General features: G+C 42.8%; 2 protein-coding genes across 2 annotated transcripts in view; both read left to right on the top strand.

Annotated features, from left to right (window-relative positions):
* The first annotated feature begins 385 nt into the window (after positions 1-385).
* Positions 386-11144, top strand: dhh (desert hedgehog signaling molecule). The gene is made up of 3 exons (XM_061257946.1): positions 386-1576; positions 8778-9039; positions 9469-11144. The coding sequence occupies exons 1-3, from the start codon at positions 1265-1267 to the stop codon at positions 10230-10232; spliced, it is 1338 nt and encodes a 445-aa protein (XP_061113930.1). The 5' UTR covers positions 386-1264; the 3' UTR covers positions 10233-11144.
* A 5650-nt stretch (positions 11145-16794) lies between these two features.
* kmt2d (lysine (K)-specific methyltransferase 2D) overlaps positions 16795-18054 on the top strand; it is a 43837-nt gene continuing 42577 nt past the window's right edge. Inside the window, exon 1 of the mRNA XM_061256657.1 lies at positions 16795-17677. The gene's annotated coding sequence lies outside the window, so the exon portion shown is untranslated. The remainder of the gene's footprint in view (positions 17678-18054) is intronic.

The following is an 18054-nucleotide window of genomic DNA, read 5'->3' as shown; positions in this document are numbered from 1 at the left end:
TCCGTTTAACCTTTATTACGCACATTCTGGGTAGGCTATACGCTACTGAATAAAACCTTTAAGTAATATTATGTAAAGGTTTCTCAAACTTCGACGGTTATGACCATTCACCTTGGTGGTGAATAAAGTTATATAAATGAAGCGCTGATAATATACTTGGGACTGACTCCTTGATTTGCAACAAAAAAAACCTTGATTATTAGTCATGCAAGTCATCTTTTTTTCGGCTGCGCGCGCGATACACAGCACTTCTGGACAGAAATGAAGGAGGCGTGTGCGCCACTGTCGGTTTTGTGCGCGCGCGCAGGAAGGGAGGGCAATCTTGTCCGGACACTAATAAGACCAATGGCTGGAGCGAAACGGTCAGGACCGCACGGAGCCTGGATAGGAGACAGCAAGCGGGCGAAACTTCAACACAGCAATGAACACAATGAGCTGGATAAACGAACTAATGGGATGACATTAATATTAGATGGGACGTGCAGAGGGATTTCCTCGGTGGAGTACAATAGCATAAGGTGGTCTCGAGGACTGCGCATTAAAGTAGTTCAAACCGTAAGAGAGCGTGACCTGGTCGATTGCTGTATGTCTGTGAAACACCTGTTAATCCCTATAGAATAGTGAGGCACACGATTTTGCCAGTATCAGCAGTTTATTTCTGACATTATTGGTAGATTGAACTGTGTTTAATTTTTTAGATTTAATATGAAATGTAATCATGTATACCTTGCATTGTTTGTTGTTTGATTAATTTTATGCGATAGGTTACATGCTTATTGAGTTCAACTAAAATGACAGGTGATTTATCATTCTCGAATGTGTTTTACTATAAATTAGCCTTTTACTGTTTACCTAATATAAGCCAGATTGATAGGCTTCTTGCAAGTTCGCGTGCTACATAAGTGACAAACTAATACCAGTTTTTTTAATTTACATACGATGAACTACCTATTCATTAACAATTAATACGCCTAGTGTCTGTTGCAGCCTGCTGAATTAACAATTCAACAAAACAAGACCTTGCTGTTTTGCAAATATAAATAGGCCTATTCTGCGCTGCATTTACGACTGAACCCTAAAAATACCACTGCTGTTACAACACTGAAACATAATTATTTGTTAGCTACTTTGACACGACCGACGTGAGCTGGACGTGGCAAGCCTCTGCGGCTCTACTTAGTCAGATGGCCGCAGGTGCCCCAGACGGAGCTCGCGCTGCGGGCTAACCAGGTGGTTTGTCCCTTGGCACACAAAGCTCGCGCCAATGCCGCTGCCGAATTGGCTTAGCTTGGCACGGCTCGGTCTGTTATCAGTGTGCGCATGGACATGGTTATTGGCTGGTGCATGCGGGCCGGGCCCTGGCATTGGCCTCCGACCAAAGATGCGGAAGCTGACCCCAATGCCTTACAAGCACTTCGTCCCTAATTTTTCGGAGAACAATTTGGGTGCCAGTGGCAGAGCAGAAGGCAAAATCACGCGCAACTCGGAACGGTTCAACGAACTAGTTTGCAACTACAACCCAGACATCATATTCAAAGACGAGGAGAACACGAAGGCCGACAGATTCATGACAAAGGTAAGAGAGAAGCAGTAGAATCTCATATAAATAATGGTTATTTATTTTTTAATTTTTCCTTTTAAATTATATTAGCACTATTTGCTATTGTAATTATACAATCAGTGATTCGTCTATATCACATAGATTCGCATGTTCAATTAGCATGAACAAAATAATTTTATATTGTTGACAATGTGCATTCATAATCGTTAAACTATGCAATTATAAAGGTGCCCACTTTTAATGAAAACATGCTGCAATTGTTTTTGGAGTAGGCCAAAAACGTGTCTTGGTGTTTAACAATTGCACGATTTTTTTCATCCTTGGGGTTGAGGTCCGAAACGACGAGTTATTCATTTGCCGAAATGTCTTGATTTTTGTTTGTTTTGTATCAGACATTAAAGATTTGCAGACAAACGTTTTTGCCTTATTCAACGTTTGTTTTTCTTATCAGCGTCTGAAGCCATTCCGTTAACTGTACAAGGACGTGGGTTTCCTGTGAAAGCATCACCTCGTTTACCCACTCCTCCTCTTGTTGGACATGCACCTGATATGGTATTTAGTTAAAATCAGTTTAATTGCCCCAAAAAATATTAATTAACGATTGAAGTAGACCATATTTTTTTTAAAGTAGCACATTGGCAGCATCAAAACAATGATCTCTTTTTCCACTCTAAGGAGATAAACCCTCACTGTTTTTTTATTGTAATTTGTATTGTAATTTACAGACCTTCCGACAATGATCCCCGTTTAATGGAAATAGCATAATCTCATCCAATGCAAATCCCAGCATATCATAGGCTATTTTTGCCGCCCAGAGCATTGTGGTCACACCACGCAGTTGAATGCTATTTCTCAGGAGAGAGAAATTACCCCTTGATCGCTCTCTTTTAATCGTTAACCTAAGTCTTTGTAGTAGGGCAATAAAAAGATTCCGGTACTGTAGTTCCACTTGCTTGGTCCGTGTAGTTAATGGGTGGAACTCGGTAGGCGAGCCAAACAGACTCCAACGTCCATAGGTAAAGGAGTGCATACCTAGACCTTATCTGTCTTGAGCAACAGGGATATAGTTGTAAAAGAACCCATTTACAAGCGTTCACTTGTTATTCCTAGTATTTAGATTTTTTCTGGTCTCTTCATTGGAATGGAATTGTGAAACTCATACCTCATGTCACATTCCTCGCAATAGTACCTCTACCACGATACAAAAATATGCCTGCCAATAGGATGGACATCACCATGTTCATAACTATTGTCTCATATGAGAAAGTAAGCACATAAACTTGCATGCGTGTAATTTTAATAGCCTGTGCCCAATTCATTCTGTAATCACATGTAAAAGGTTGATATTGAGAAACTTGTCTGTAATCAGTTTTGACAGAAAACAGAATGATACTGTGGCACTGACTTAGGTGCAGTTATAACTGCAGGTGCTTTATTTTCTGTCAGTAGTAGGTTAACTCAAAGGACACTAATTTAATAAAAATATAAATTCATGATACATTTCCCCAGCCCTAATGAAATCCTTGGTGTTTTTTTGGATAAGATATAAGGTGTGAAAACTCATAACAAACCCATAACCCCTAACAAAATGTATCTGTAATGTACCTCCGATAGAGTATGTTTAACTCTGCTCTTGCTAGGTTTAGTTTAATACAGAGAATTGAGTTGTGTACTGAGTAATACATGTTCTGCTTTTCTCTTTGACAGCTGAAGAGGGTGCATGACATTTATATGATTTCATTTAGAAGCTCTATCATGAGTTATTTACTAAATGAGTGCATGCAGTAAACACGAGTAGCATACTTGCAAAAACCGATGTAACACAATATAAATATAACAGTAAAAACATATTGTACAGTTAATGAATAATAATAATAATAATAATAATAATAATAATAATAATTCACTGTGCCATAGCATTCTCTGTGTGTGTTCAGACCCACAGTAGGCCTGATGAATGGCGTGTCATTGTGAAACCCGTTGTGTTAAACCCGATCGGACAGGGATTTCTGGTGAATGTTGCAGAAGTGGGAAATGAAGTTCCGTCCTGTGGTCTCCTCACCTGGGCCAGTGACACGCCTCTGGCTGTGCGCTGGGGGACGAAAGCCAGGGTCACATGAGGTGACGTCTGATGCCCTGGGATTAGAGGCAGGCATGTTTTCTGTTGGAAATAACTGGGTTATTATTAGTTATTCGCTTAGCGGGGGCCCGTGTCCGGGGGCAGATGACACATGACGTGGCTGATCCCCCCGTGTGTAATCCGTATGATTTCGGTTGAGGTGACTCCAGCCACCCTCAGGGGCACAGTCGCGTCGTCTCACTGAGACGTAAACCTGCAACCCCCCACCCCCCGGCGGTAAGACCACCCCGCTCAGCACTGCAGTACTGACCCCCGCGAGGTGTAAGAGCGGTTTGAGACTAAGCCCTGTGATTGGCGTTATTTACGAGGGCACACGGTGGCAACACCAGCTATTCCCAGCCGATTGGGCAAGCAGCCGAGCAGACCTGTCACGTGATGTTGTGCAGCGTTCCGGGACGTTCTTTCTGTGCCCATAATGCTGGCTTGCGTTACATATGTATCGCATCTGTACGGGTGTGAGTGCCTTTTTTTGCGCCCGGTCCGAGGTGGGGTGTGTGTGTGTGTGTGTGCGTGATTCTGTGCGGCCATTTGAAAGGGGTCCTTTGTGGATCTTTTGTAGGCTCCTGCGGGGTCGCCTGTCCGAAATTCCCACTTGCTGAAGTAATGGCACCGTCGGAAAAGCCCCCTATTGTAGTTGTGACAATGAAACGCCTCTGCACTCTGCGGCGCGAGAGAAAATGTCCCTGGGTTTGTTTCTCTCTCCCTCCTTCTCTCTTCCTCGCTCCTGCTGTCACATTCCCCTCTGCCTGCCCGGACATTCCTTCTCTCTGCCCTCTCACTTCGCCCGGGGATGGCCTTTCCCCCAGCCATTTCTCCCTCTCTCTCCCTCTTTCTCTCTCTCTCTCGCCTCTCTCTCCTCCCTCTCCCTCTCCCTCTCTCACATCCCTGTCTTTCCCTCCCTCTGTCCCTCCTTCTAGTCTTCAGCTTTATTGCTGAATATTCCCTCCTCCTATCAGCAGTCAAGCAGCACAAACGCTCTTGATGCATGTGCTTATGACATACCCAAGCCTCTGCCTCAGCTTGTCACTTTTAGGTTCTGAAAAATCAGTTAATCAGGAACAGTCAGAAAAAATCATTCCCTGTTATCTCCCTGTCAACTTTTTCTGTCCAGTTAAACCTCCTCCAAACCATACAGGTGATATGGAAAGGTATGTAATGGTATTATTGCGTTGTGCGGGCAGCCCGTGTGTGATGCCGATGAAGAAAGCATGCATGGAGTATTGGGAGAACCGCGGGACTGCGTTCGGAGGTTTAGTGAAACCTGTGACCGGTAACACACTGCTGGGAGTATTGGGAGAACCGCGGGACTGCGTTCGGAGGTTTAGTGAAACCTGTGACCGGTAACACACTGCTGGGAGTATTGGGAGAACTGCGGGACTGCGTTCAGAGGTTTAGTGAAACCTGTGACCGGTAACACACTGCTGGGAAGCGGTCCTGATGCGGGGTGAAGCAGGATTCGGCCGCTAAAGCTGCCAGCCAATCAGAACCTGAGCCCCGGGAACACTGAGGGGGTGAGGCTGAAATGTCTGAATGTGCCATACAGAAAGCCCTGTGAGAGAGAAGAAGAAAGGGGCAGTTAGCTAACCTGGCAGAGTTTACGTGAGTTTATATGAGAGGGGTCAGATGTACTGTATCAGAGTATAATGAACTCTTTCAGAGTTGATTTAACACTTACACTTGTAAGCAAAAATGTGGGCACCCCTTGTCAAAAAGCCTGTTACAATTAATATATTTTGGTTTCATCAGTCCAAAGCACATTGTTCCAAAAGGCTTCAGGCTTCTCAGTGTTTTCTTTTGGATACTTCAGACACTTAATTTTGTGTGAGGTTGTAGAAAAGGCTTCTTTCTAGGCAACTCTGCCATGTAGGTTTATGTCGTTTAAAGTATATTTTTATTGTTGTCCTGTGAACAGCTAGACTTGTTCCTGCTACTCTTTTGTGCAGCTCTTTTGCAGTGATGTCTGGGTTCTTCTGAGTATTTCTCACCAGGTCTCGGGCCATTCTGTCTGAACATTTTTTTAGTCTTCCAGACCTTGCCTTGACTTCAACTGTTCCGTTAATATTCAATTTTCTAATGTTTCTGATAGTGAAAATAGGCAATTTGAAACATTGAGAGAGTTTTTTGTATCCTTCTTCTTCTTGGTGGAAATTAACCATCTTCATTCTGAAATCCTTGGACAACTGTTGAAGGAACCCATTTAGAAGGCAAGGAATTACAAGTTCAGCCCTGGGATTATATTCACCTGACTCATTAAAGCCCTAAGGAGTAAATCACTAAATGGGCTTAGTAATCATCTTTTTTTTTGCCAAGGGCCATTTTCCTTTTTTATCACAATAAAAAGCAATCTTGCCATTTTTGAAAGGTCTCATGTTAACATTTACAATTCAGGTTTGCTTCTCTTCACCAAGCTATCAATTGTAAAAAGCTTTTTGACCGGGGTGCCCACATTTTTGCATATGACTGTATCAGTTTATTGTGGCTTGATAAACTGTCATGCTGCAGAAATGGCAGAAATGCCGCTAACTGGCTACAATGGCTTTGGATGTAAGTTCTAATTGTAAAGATAGATAGATTTTATCCAAAGCCCTATACAATTGATGCCTCTCATTCACCCATTCACACACACACTCACACACCAATGGCCACTGGCTGCCATGCAAAGCACCAGCCAGCTCATTGAGAGCACTTAGAGGTGAGGTGTCTTGCTCAGCGACACTTCTTCACACCCAGGGCGGCAGCAATCAAATTGGCAACTCTCCGACTGCCAGACGACCGCTCTTTCCTCCTGAGCCAATGTCGCCTTTGATATATAATAATATATCATTGTGGATCGAGGGGTGGAGGCGGCCTTTTATGGGCTCTGAATGTACAAGAAAAGAACGCTGGATGATGTCACAGTGGGGGAAATATGTCAGTTACAGAGGTCAGATTCCATTTTGCACACGCATTCGCCATTTGCCAGAGGTGGGGTGGCATTCGTGGAACCTGGCTTGACTGAGAGCGTAGTGACAGGTCTGAGGTCATAGGGTAAACTGACCAGAGAGGACAAAGTGGGATCCACGTCTTTGTTTCCTCAGACTGAGGACATGAACATACTGTGTGTATTTGCTGGCTTGTTTTTACTCTTGAAGCCCACTGTGTCATCCCCATCCACATACAGTGAAGATCAGTGGAGGTGCACAGAATCTTTGTTGCTCTGGGTCCAATAGACCTCTGTGTTCAAGTGCCGTCATCTCAACTCTGTCCAGCACTTCTCCACCTCCGGATGTTTAAGGTTGTGGTAGAAGCTGTTCAGGTGACTCGTCCAGGCAAAGCACCCTTTCTTAGGGCAGTGATGCACCCCATGGTCCAGTATCAAACACTGACTGTGGCAGCGAGCTTGTGGCTCTCAGCCTTGCAGAGTGCTGCTCTGTTTCCTCAGTTGTGAGAGTGACAGGGATCGGCAGGTCTACCTGTGGGAGCTGCAGTGCAGTGACTGCGCAACTCAAGCTGCACAGACTCTCACCACACGTATCTACCCACTTACAGTAATAAACTAGTCTACTCATTCAGCACCCTAGTCTACTAATTCACACAATTATCTAAGCATTCAGCACCCTAGTCTACTAATTCACACAATTATCTACGCATTCAGCACCCTAGTCTACTAATTCACACAATTATCTAAGCATTCAGCACCCTAGTCTACTCATTCAGCACACATTTTGCTGGAGAATACAGTGGATTCATCTTTTGAAATGAGTCCAGCTCACTGTCTTGTCTACTGTTGCAGATGGAGGATAGTAGTATTGGTATGTCTTTCTATTGATGCATTATTGTATTTCATTGTTATTTTATTCTCGACTTGTTTATATAGACTTTTATATTCTATTTCTTTTTATGCATTACACTACTGTAGATTTGTGTGTTCCTTTTCTATCATGACTGACAAACCTGAAAATCCTTGCAAAACATCATCATGAGCACAGAAAGCAAGCATACTGTGTGCCAGAAATGAATGTTAAGGTGATTGCTGCACATCTGCTATCTACACTGTGTGCCACAGTGGTGAAGGAACTGGGAGCCTTTAGTTGAAAGGTCACAGGGTTCGTTCTGGGGTCGGCAGTGTCCTGCCTATCAGCAAAAAGCTTAATCTGAATTGCTTAGTCCTGCCCATTGATAAAGTGTGTTACACTACCAAGTGCACTTCATATTACAGTATTTTAATAACTGCAACAACATCTGCCTCATACAAAAGAGACTGGTTTTCATTTTAAATTGTTATGAATGGTGTGTGAAAGAGTGAGTTCTAGGATGCACATTGGTTAGAGATGTAGGCTGGGTTGGGGTGTAGGCTGTAGGCTGCCTGACAAATAACAAAAAGATACAAAAACAAACAGAGAGGAAGGAAGTATATATTGTATTTTGTGAAAGAAACTGAAATTACTCTGTATTTATGATTGATTGGCACTGGCTGGAATGCAGAAGCAGCACTCAGCAAATGGAAAATGCATTAATTTTCACTCGGCATTAAGGCATGCCATTGATTGCTTGTTTGCAGTTTGGACTGAAAGAGGAGCCTACCCATTGGAGGTTGATTATCTAGCTTGTTAAGTGTGCAGAACATGAATTGCAGCCTTGGGGCTGAAGGTAAGATCTGTACTTCCCCAGGTTTCAGAACTCATGGGATCCCACCTGCTCTAATGTGGGTGTGCCCTTAGGGGCTGCTGGGTGCCTCATCCTGCTAAACCGCTGTTGTAGGGTGAAGGTGCACCCCGCAGTCTCATATGGAATCCTAATCCCGCCACTGCACAGTGGGGCTCACAGCAACACAGCTTGTGACCAGCTTGGCCTACCCTAGGGAGGAAGGGTTTCAGTCAGCAGGGCTGCCAGTGTGATGCAGCGCACCAGCACCCCCCTCACACCTGCCTGCTCTCTCCCAAATTGAGGAAGCTGCACCAGTGAGATTGGCTTGTGGATACAGTTGCCATATGGAAGAAAATTAGAAAATGTTTGGGGTTCAGAATCAATAATAAATAAATATTTAATTTGTGAAATGGGTATGACCTCACACAGTACCCCCTTCCCCTTCCTCAGCGGTGTAAGGACTGCCTGAACAGGCTGGCCATTGCCGTGATGAACCAGTGGCCCGGGGTTCGACTGCGGGTCACCGAGGCGTGGGACGAGGACGGCCACCACCCCCCAAACTCCCTGCACTACGAGGGCCGCGCGGTCGACATCACCACCTCCGATCGCGACGCCAACAAATACGGCCTGCTGGCCCAGATGGCGGTGGAGGCTGGGTTCGACTGGGTGCACTACGAGTCAAAATCTCACGTGCACTGCTCCGTCAAAGCCGGTATGTGTCACACTGCCTCATCCTGTCTCAAGATGTGAGTGTATGTGTCAAACATGTGCTTGTGTGTGTCTGTCTGTGCGTGCGTGTGTGTGCACGAGTGTGTCTGTGTGCATGTGTGTGTGTGCGTGTGTGCGTGTGTCTGTGTGCGTGTGTGTCTGTGTGCGTGTCTGTGTGTGTGCGTGTGTCTGTGTGCATGTGTGTGTGCGCGTGTGTCTGCGTGTATGTGTGCGTGTATGTGTGTCTGTGCATGTGTGTGTGTCTGTGTGCATGTGTGTGTGTATATAACATGTGTACGTGTGGCTGTTATGACACCTTCAGAGGGCTCATTTGTTCATTAGTGCTATAATTGAGATGTATAATTAGCAGAAATATCAATTTCATCATCTTATGTATTTTAATTTCTGTCTCCCTCCTGCCGTCTCTGCACAGATCACTCGGTTGCCGTGGAGAAGGGGGGCTGTTTCCCGGGCTGGGCGCGGGTGAGCACGGCGAGCGGGGAGTGGAGGAACATGTCGTCCCTGCGGCCCGGAGAGGAGGTCCTGGCGCTGTCCGGTTCGGGTCAGCTGGTGCTCAGCCGGGTGCTGCTCTTCCTGCACCGGGCCCCCGGCCTGCGGGCCCGCTTCCTCACCATGGAAACCGAGGGCGGCGGGCGGCTCTCGCTCACGCCCTCCCACCTGGTCTTCCTGGCTCCGAACCGCACGCTCCACCCTGCGCGGTACCAGGCCCGGTTCGCCAGCCGGGCGCGGCTGGGCCACTACGTGCTGCTGCGGGGCGAGGGCGGGGTGCGGCCGGGCCGGATCGTCTCCCTGACCTGGACGGAAGGGAGGGGGGTGTACGCCCCGCTCACGGAGCACGGCACCCTCTTTGTGGACGGGGTTCTGGCCTCCAGCTACGCCGTGGTGGAGGACCATTGGCTGGCGCACCAGGCCTTCTCCCCGCTCAGGTTGCTGATGCCCCTCCCACAGCTGGGCCACGCCCCCTATTCCACTGACCCCTCCGTGGGGGGCGACTGGCTGAAGCAGACCCCCGCTGGCTCAGGGTCACCCGGGGGTTGGACGGTTCCTCTCCGCTTGGACAGAGGTGGGACTGGCGGGGACCGTGTGGCAGACGATGGGCAGGCGGTGCACTGGTACGCCAGCCTGCTCCACACCCTGGGGCGCCTCCTTCTGGACCCCGAGAGCTTTCACTCCTAAAGAACTGGCCCCCGTGACTCTCTGAAACTCATGGCCAGAACTTCCCAGAGCTCTGAGACTCTGCCCCGCCCAGCGGTGAACAATGTTCACTCTCTCCTTCAACCGTGCTAACCCCCTCATTAAACACAGGATACAGGAAGTTCATACTTCAAGTTTTGTTCCTTTTCTTTGCTGAATCTTTACTCTGCTCACATGTGCATCGTATTTGCATAGCCTTACAAAGATACACAGTTTCCGCATCTGAGCTTGAAGCAAAGTCTCCAACAGCGGCTGGAGAATAAGCATTATCAGACTGATGGTTAAACTGTACAGACACCATGTAAATCTAGACACACAAGCTCCAATTTTGTGGCCAAAGGCTCTGGAAGGTAATAATGTTCACACCTGATATTAATTGGTTTTCACGTTTCAAAAACAAGACTTCCCATTTCTTACTGTAACTGACCAAATAATATTGTGCATTATTAACATAAAACAGCAGTGCCTTATACATATATTTATTTTACACTATAAACTAAAACAGTGGAAAGGTATGACATTTAAATATGCTTTTTTTAAAATAAAAAATGTTCTAGAGATGAGGAAAATGAATTATGGGCTAGTACCAACAAATGCTTTATTTTTTTACCTTTGGAATCATAATATATAGATATTAAATGTATCAATTTATATTAATTATTCTGTTTAATGATGACCTTACATGTTATGTGTCATTCATGTGTCATATCAGTGTCTTTAAGGTGTCATTAAAACGAACAATAATAATAATAATTGTTTTTGTAAAGAAAACTCCTGTTTTAATTGGATTGTTTTGTGCTGTTTGTGCTGTTGCGGGTACTGCAGTGTGTATATCATTGCAAGGATATTATTAAAAACATATTCTAAAGTTCATATAGCTCGAACAAGGTATAACATTGGGTGGCAGTGATGGTCTTTTATTTTGGAAAAAGTACAGGTTGCCTCCTTTCCCATCAAATCTTTTAGGGGGGGGTGGGGCTTCTCCCATAATTGCCCCTTATCTAATATCCATGTAACATCAGCCGTAAAATTATGTTTGATGCGACATGGAACAGTCTGTAAGAACTGTAAGAAAAGTCAGGGTATCATGGAGTAAGTGCGGAGTTATGTGGCAAAAGATACGTTTGGTTACTCTCTCTGATCACAATGTTCACATCCATTCAGCTCAAATGGAATCTGTGAAACTGTAGCAATGTGGCCTCTTGGCTCTGTAGCAATGTGGAATTCATGAATTCTTCTCTCAAATTTTGCTTCACACTCAAGGCCTCTTCAAGGACGCTGTAGATGTCCAAGGAGTGTTTGGGAGTGTGTGCTTATACGTGTGTTGTGTGTGTGAGTGAATTGGAGTATCCTGTGTCTGACAAAAGACAAAAATTTATCTTTTTTCTTTGTGCAGCAGACTCCCACACACATCTGTTTTTTGTAGGAGGGGGGCATTGGCTCTGATATATATTTTTACATCCTGCCTATTCACACGACAGGACATATAGCAAAGGAAGAAAATGCACGTTTTACCTTGAAAAGCAATGGAACACAAAATATCATTTTCAATATTATTTCACTGTACACCAGCCCTGTTGCTTTTCTAGCTGCTGCTTCTCTGCTCTCAGATTTGGGCCAGTTTTCATGTTTTTTGTGTGAAGCTGCTGCCTCTGTAGGCAGACAGCATGACGAGGGTTAAACTCCTGGTGAAAATCCAGCTGAACCAGTGGTTAATGAGAAACCAGGTTCAGCCATTACTGTTTTATTCACTGCCTCATCTTGCCATCTTGCCCTCTCTCAACTTCCTCAGTGCATCTCAACCGTTCATTTTTTCAAATATCTTTAAAATGTTTACATTAACACTTTTACTACTCCTCTACTTCTAATAATAATGTATATATACATTTGTCTCTGCGCTGTTTTCTAGATTCAGTCTTGGTCATTAATGTCTTGTGTTATGAAGAGGTTATGAATGTATGACTAAATTCTGAACCAAACCAAAGATTGGCAGTTGATGAGAAGGGTCTTCTACATGCAAAAACCTTTTTTTTTATGAATCAAAAATACTTAAGAGAAATGACAGGATGTGGAATGCTTAACCTCTACTCCCCCCTAGCGGAAGACCCACGCATTGTCAGAATAGACGTTCTGACACATATATCTGCTTTAATCAGCACTCTGACACTGACACGACAGGTTACTTCGCCTAATTTCCGATTTATAGTGCGCGCGCGAATGCATCTGTCGCGTCCGATCTTTTAGAAAATATGAGAGACATGATTTGGAGAAAGCGTTTGTTTTTGTAACGTCACGTGACACAGACAGTTGTCGGAATATGGCATTTTTCGTGAGGCGAGTGGCTTATAAAAAAAGGTGAATAGCTTATCTAGCAATAACCTATCCTAGCTACTCTACGGTCTCTATACAGTCTTGAATAAATGGCACTACAATATCTATCTAAATGCTGATTACTCGCCCAGTTTATCAGGAGCTGTGGACAAGCCCCTAAACGCCTGTATTACCATCCCCAAAAAAACCACATAGGCTACCAAAAGTTGCAGTAACTGATTTATATGATTCATATCAGTGGCTTCCATAGTTCGGTTGAATCTCTCTCTCTCTCTCTCTCTCTCTCTCTCTCTCTCTCTCTCTCTCTCTCTCTCTCTCTCTCTCTCTCTCTCTCTCTCTCTCTCTCTCCCTTTTCAAACCAGAGGAAGGGAGTCAGCGGCCATTTCTTCTTGTAATAATAATAATCTTCACTATCATCCTCATCAATATGGCAGATGGACTTATAAGGCTGCTGTGATAAGATAAAAATCCTGTATGGCAAGCCGCAGTCGGTGCTCGAACAGACAGGTGCACATAAAATACATCTGTAATAGAATGTCCTGGCTGTAAAAGAAAAAGTGATGAGATGTGCAAGCTGTCATAAGAGTATGTAAAATAAAAACAAGACCAATACTTATTTGCCTACTGCTAATAAATTGATATTTGAATTAAAACAATTAACTGCATTGGCCAATCAAGATGGAATTTAACTCGAAATAAATGTAATTCAATTCCATCCAATTCCAAAACATTCCATGCTATGTAGCCTACTTCTGTTCCGTAACATTCCATTTCTATCATATCTATTCTATTTTTTAATCTCTGTGGACTGCTTTGGTAAAATCATGCATCTCGTTGCTGTTCACAGCTGGGCACTAATTGAAGCAATTCATGTTAAACACCTTGATCAAGGGTGCATCCAGAGATGCGCATGAACCTCCTGTGAATTGATCTCATAGCCACCAGAACAGGATGCAATGTTGTGCCCTCTCTTGTTAAATGAATTACATGCTCACAATAATTTTATTAATAATAAAGTCAAATAATTACATATGTATAACCCACTTTGTTTTTTACAAAACATTAAGGAATAATATGAATATTACTTCATTTTTTACTTGTATATTTCCATTAAATTGTTTATGTGTTGCTAAAGTGTTGATGAATTGTGTATCCGTATCAAAGTTGAATATTAAAACATGGTGGCATATGATTTAAAAGAGTCTGAAGCCCTTCGATCAGAAGCCAGAATTCCCTTAAGTTTTGACTTAAATTGTCTAATGTCTTATGTTAATTAAATCGTTCAGTCAGAGCTGAACGAATAACGCTACTTATGCCCACGTCCGTGCATCTTGCACGTGCTGTGATCCTAACGCACCTTCATCTTTTAAGCAGCTTCGTTATGTAGGCAGTAGATAATTAGTAAGACAGTTCTCTTCCCTTCCGCGATTTTACTTGTACAATTTAGTTGTAGCCTCAATAATCTTTGACCAAATCCGACATACTGTTTTTTTTGGAAGCCTATAGGCTACTCTGAATAACATACCATAATTATATATTTATTTCGGTAAATCAAATCGCCTTTATAGCATATATTGCATCCCAAAGACAGCAGTATTTAATCAAACGTAACATAGTCTATTATCTCTATCATAAAGTGTCTTCTTCGTAAACATCCACAAAATGATGATGCGACTCCGTTTCCTCCGAATAGCTGAACTGGACAGGGTCTGACAGTCAATATGTAAAGAAAGGGTTAAAATGCGCGGAGTGATACATCATCGGGTTGACACTGTATTAACGATTTCATTTCGTCCTGATGTATGGATATGGAACCACGCAAAGTTACCGTTTTAATTGGTCCTGAGTGAAGTCGCTTGTTTTTTATTGGTCATCAGTACAATGAGGCGGAAATTGGGATTTATTTCTGTATTTTTCTTGTAATGGAGGTACCATAATGTAAGTTGTATTATTAACTTATGTAGCAGCAAGCAAGGCATGTTCAGTGTTCTGTTTCGTATTTATTTTGGATTTGACGGCTTGTAACACGAAAAGCGGCCAGGAAAGTGTGTATGCTCTGTCAGTATCATATAGTCAAAGAAATATAAGCAAAGAAATGCTTTCACTAAACAGGTACAGATTTTAGACCATAAGTGTAGCAATAGTTTGCATAAATACGACAGCAATATTATTTTTTCTGTTACTTGGCAATGTGCAAATAAAATGAGTAGGCTACTGTGGTATGAATGGATAGAGAAAATATACATTAATATTAATATACATTAATCATTCTTGCTATTCATTAGCTTCATTAAATCAAGCACGGAGAACAGGTCTGCATATATTCCTTAGCTTTTACATTATTCATATAAATGCATGAATATTCATTAGTGACTCGGTCGCGCAGTTCACAGGTCACAGTCCTCGTGCAGGGAGAATACCAAGTATTTATGCATAATTGAATATTAACATATTCTGTAGGTGCCCAAAAGAGTAACTGGAAGCCTATTGTATCACCTTTCTTCAGACATTAATGTCATTGTTTTATTATGGGTCATTAATGATAGCCCACTCCCGGGGCTTAGAAATAAATTAGATTCTGGATGAGGATTTTTAATTATTATGTATTTGTTTGTTTTAATTTGATCTTTTGTGATGTGTCTAGAAACAATATACTAAGAAATGCAATACCAACACTTCATAAAAACAATTTTATTACAATAAAATCACAAGGTATGCTTTGGCAGTTACGACAGTTTTGGATCAGCAGCAATGGCACAACTTCTTTGCTCAAACTTCTTTCCAGCTGATCATCCTGGGTTGAAATTTTGCTGTTGACTTTTACAGTGTTTGACTTTTTGTACACAACCAAACGGCTTTCCACATAAATACATGAATAAATACACAAATACAACAATGGGTGTTGGAAAAAAATTTTATTTAAAAAATGTAATACCAAATCCTTCCATCATTTATGTAGTTGGTGGAATTTGGCCTGCCGTATTCTCTATTAAACTAGAAGTGTTTAATTTGCCATCTTTTGGATGAGAGGTAAAGCCAAGGTCCCAACTCACTGTGGTGATTAAAAATCATGTGACCACATTGCAAGGAGTACGGGACTTTCCCCAGTGCCATGACCAAATTCCCCTAATAAACCTAAACTTCTTTCAGTTTAATTGTTGTAATAACCCCTCCCTCTGCACCTTGGCTGATGGGTAGTGTGTGTTCTGGTGTATGGTGTAAAATGGTTGTTGTGCGTCACCCAGGTGGGCTCAACACATTGATGTTCATTGAGCTGAGGGGCCTGCCTTCGCCGTAAAATGCTTGGAGATCATGAGATGAAGTGTGCTATATAAATGCATCCATTATCATTAGTTGGAGACACGTGAACCACTTTGCAGGCAGCTACTGTCATGTACTGAGCATACGGTTAAAGGGTAATTCGCTGCAACACCAAGGATACATGCTTTAATGCCTAAGCATGTGTGTGTAAAACTGAGAGACTTTTAAAAATTAGACTTGAGCTAATATTAGCCCAACCACAGTTTATTTTCATATCCCTCCACAGGCTAAATTAGTAAAGTAAGTGGCAAAAGCTGTGTGGGTGTGAATAAACTGTTTTGCCCATTTGCCCATAGTATAGAAAATTGCAGTAATCACTGGCAAAAAAATTACTGATTAGAAAAGTAATTAGAAAATATATTATGTTCTGTGGATTGACAACGGTGTTTTATAACATGGAAAACTGGTGTGTTTATTCTGATGGCTGTGAGGTGGGGATGCCTATAGGGGTCAAGTGCTTTCGTGAACCTCTGCATCCCATTTGTTTCATGGTTTCGTTTAGAAACCTAATGATTTTGAAAAGTCGCACAAAAATGCTTCGAGAAGTGCTCCTTTAATTAAAGCGCGCGTGGACAGGGCGAGCGAACAGTCGACAAATCAAAGTATACGCCCAGAGTCCCGCCTCAATCTTGGCGGGGAGCAATGAAATCACAGATCTGCGTTAAGCGACCAATTGTAGCTTGAGTTTTTGGTAGTTCGTGGGTTGTAACTCTGAGACAAGAACATGGTTTATTAACTTTACGTTAGCTGAACAGCTTGTATGTTACGAGCCTGTATTCTTCCTCGAGTTTCACAACATGCAATAGGCTTTGCCTAACAAAAGAAGAACGGAATCAGTAAATTGACATGAAGTATTTGAGAAGTAGATTCTTATAATTTAGATACAGGTTGCAGCTCAGATTACATCATTTATTTTTTGTTGTGATGAGAGCGTGTATTCGAATAAAAAAGTGGCGCCCATGGGAGCTAATTTCTCCGTGTTTAAAAATGGCTTCCTTTACCTACCATGTCTCCCTCTTTATTGCTTCATTTCCCACACTTCCCTTGTTCAAATTACATTAATAGGAAACTTCTAGAACTTTGTATTTTTGCAATATAGACAAGTGAAACCAACCATTTTCCCGTAACGTCATTTGGAAAACTAACATTGGCTAACTAGCTAACGTTAGCTCATACAACGATTTTCGTTGCTAGCGCGTTAGCTAGCAAGCTTGCTAACTAGAAGGAGCAACACTCATTCCTGGATGTAACGTTATTCCGAATGGGAGTCTTTTCTAGCGTGTGATGAAAGCAGAAATAAAGTTGGTAACATCAAGACCCGGAATGTTGTTGAATACAATCTCTTGCCAGTAATCAGTGGAATCTACAGTGGATTAGTACATTAGTTACTTTAGTATCTGGTGCGAAAAAGTATCGGGCGCAACGTTTGTGTAACGTTAGCGTAAGGCACAACTGCTCTTAAAAACCTGCCGGACATAGCTACAGTTAGGAACCTATCTGGGACATCGAGATCAGAGATTGCGGTGCTCCAAGTCCTGTTTGGATTATTTTACCATGTAAAGGATTTACGCCTGGGACATTATACGCATTAATAAGTTGCTAGCTACATGCTTAGCTAGCCACCCACTGAGCACTTACCTGATCATCATACATATTTTAGCTGGCTCACTAGCTAGCAAGCTGTAGCGACACAAATGAAAGTCGTAACGTTGCAAGCAATTTGTTTCTGGAGGATTGCTCTGATGTACGAAGACATTTGGATCGCACTCTGAGAGGTGAGTTAAATACAAAATTGTATTTGCGACAGTTTAACTTGGCGGGTCGTTGCTATTCGTACTGTGTAACCCCAACGAGCAATGCATTTGACATTAAAATATTAGCTTGCTAGTAGAATTTTAAGTGCGTGTATATTCCGGGTAGCTAGGAAGCTAACGCTAGCTAACCTGATTCAAAAGAGCTGATCAAAATAAATGTGTGGCAATTATAGCTTGTTAGTGGTACAAAGTGTACAGTTTACATAGTAGCTAAGTTGCTACATTGCCATGAGTTGGTTTATTTATGGGCATTGTACAGTATATGTCATGGCCGAGAAGGTGGCTTAACGTTACCTAGACTAGAGCTAGCTAGCTAAATTGGCTTAAGACCGCAACTT

This window comes from Conger conger, chromosome 10 (assembly GCF_963514075.1).
Source record: "Conger conger chromosome 10, fConCon1.1, whole genome shotgun sequence".
NCBI classification, from domain to species: domain Eukaryota; kingdom Metazoa; phylum Chordata; class Actinopteri; order Anguilliformes; family Congridae; genus Conger; species Conger conger.
This window is presented reverse-complemented; position numbering and strand designations above follow the sequence as displayed.

Coding starts and splice junctions, on each gene's coding strand:
- dhh (XM_061257946.1), top strand. CDS start 1,265: ATGCCGCTGCCGAATTGGCTTAGCTTGGCACGGCTCGGTCTGTTATCA. Junction 1,577..8,777: donor CCGACAGATTCATGACAAAG/GTAAGAGAGAAG, acceptor CCCCTTCCTCAG/CGGTGTAAGGACTGCCTGAA. Junction 9,040..9,468: donor GCACTGCTCCGTCAAAGCCG/GTATGTGTCACA, acceptor GTCTCTGCACAG/ATCACTCGGTTGCCGTGGAG.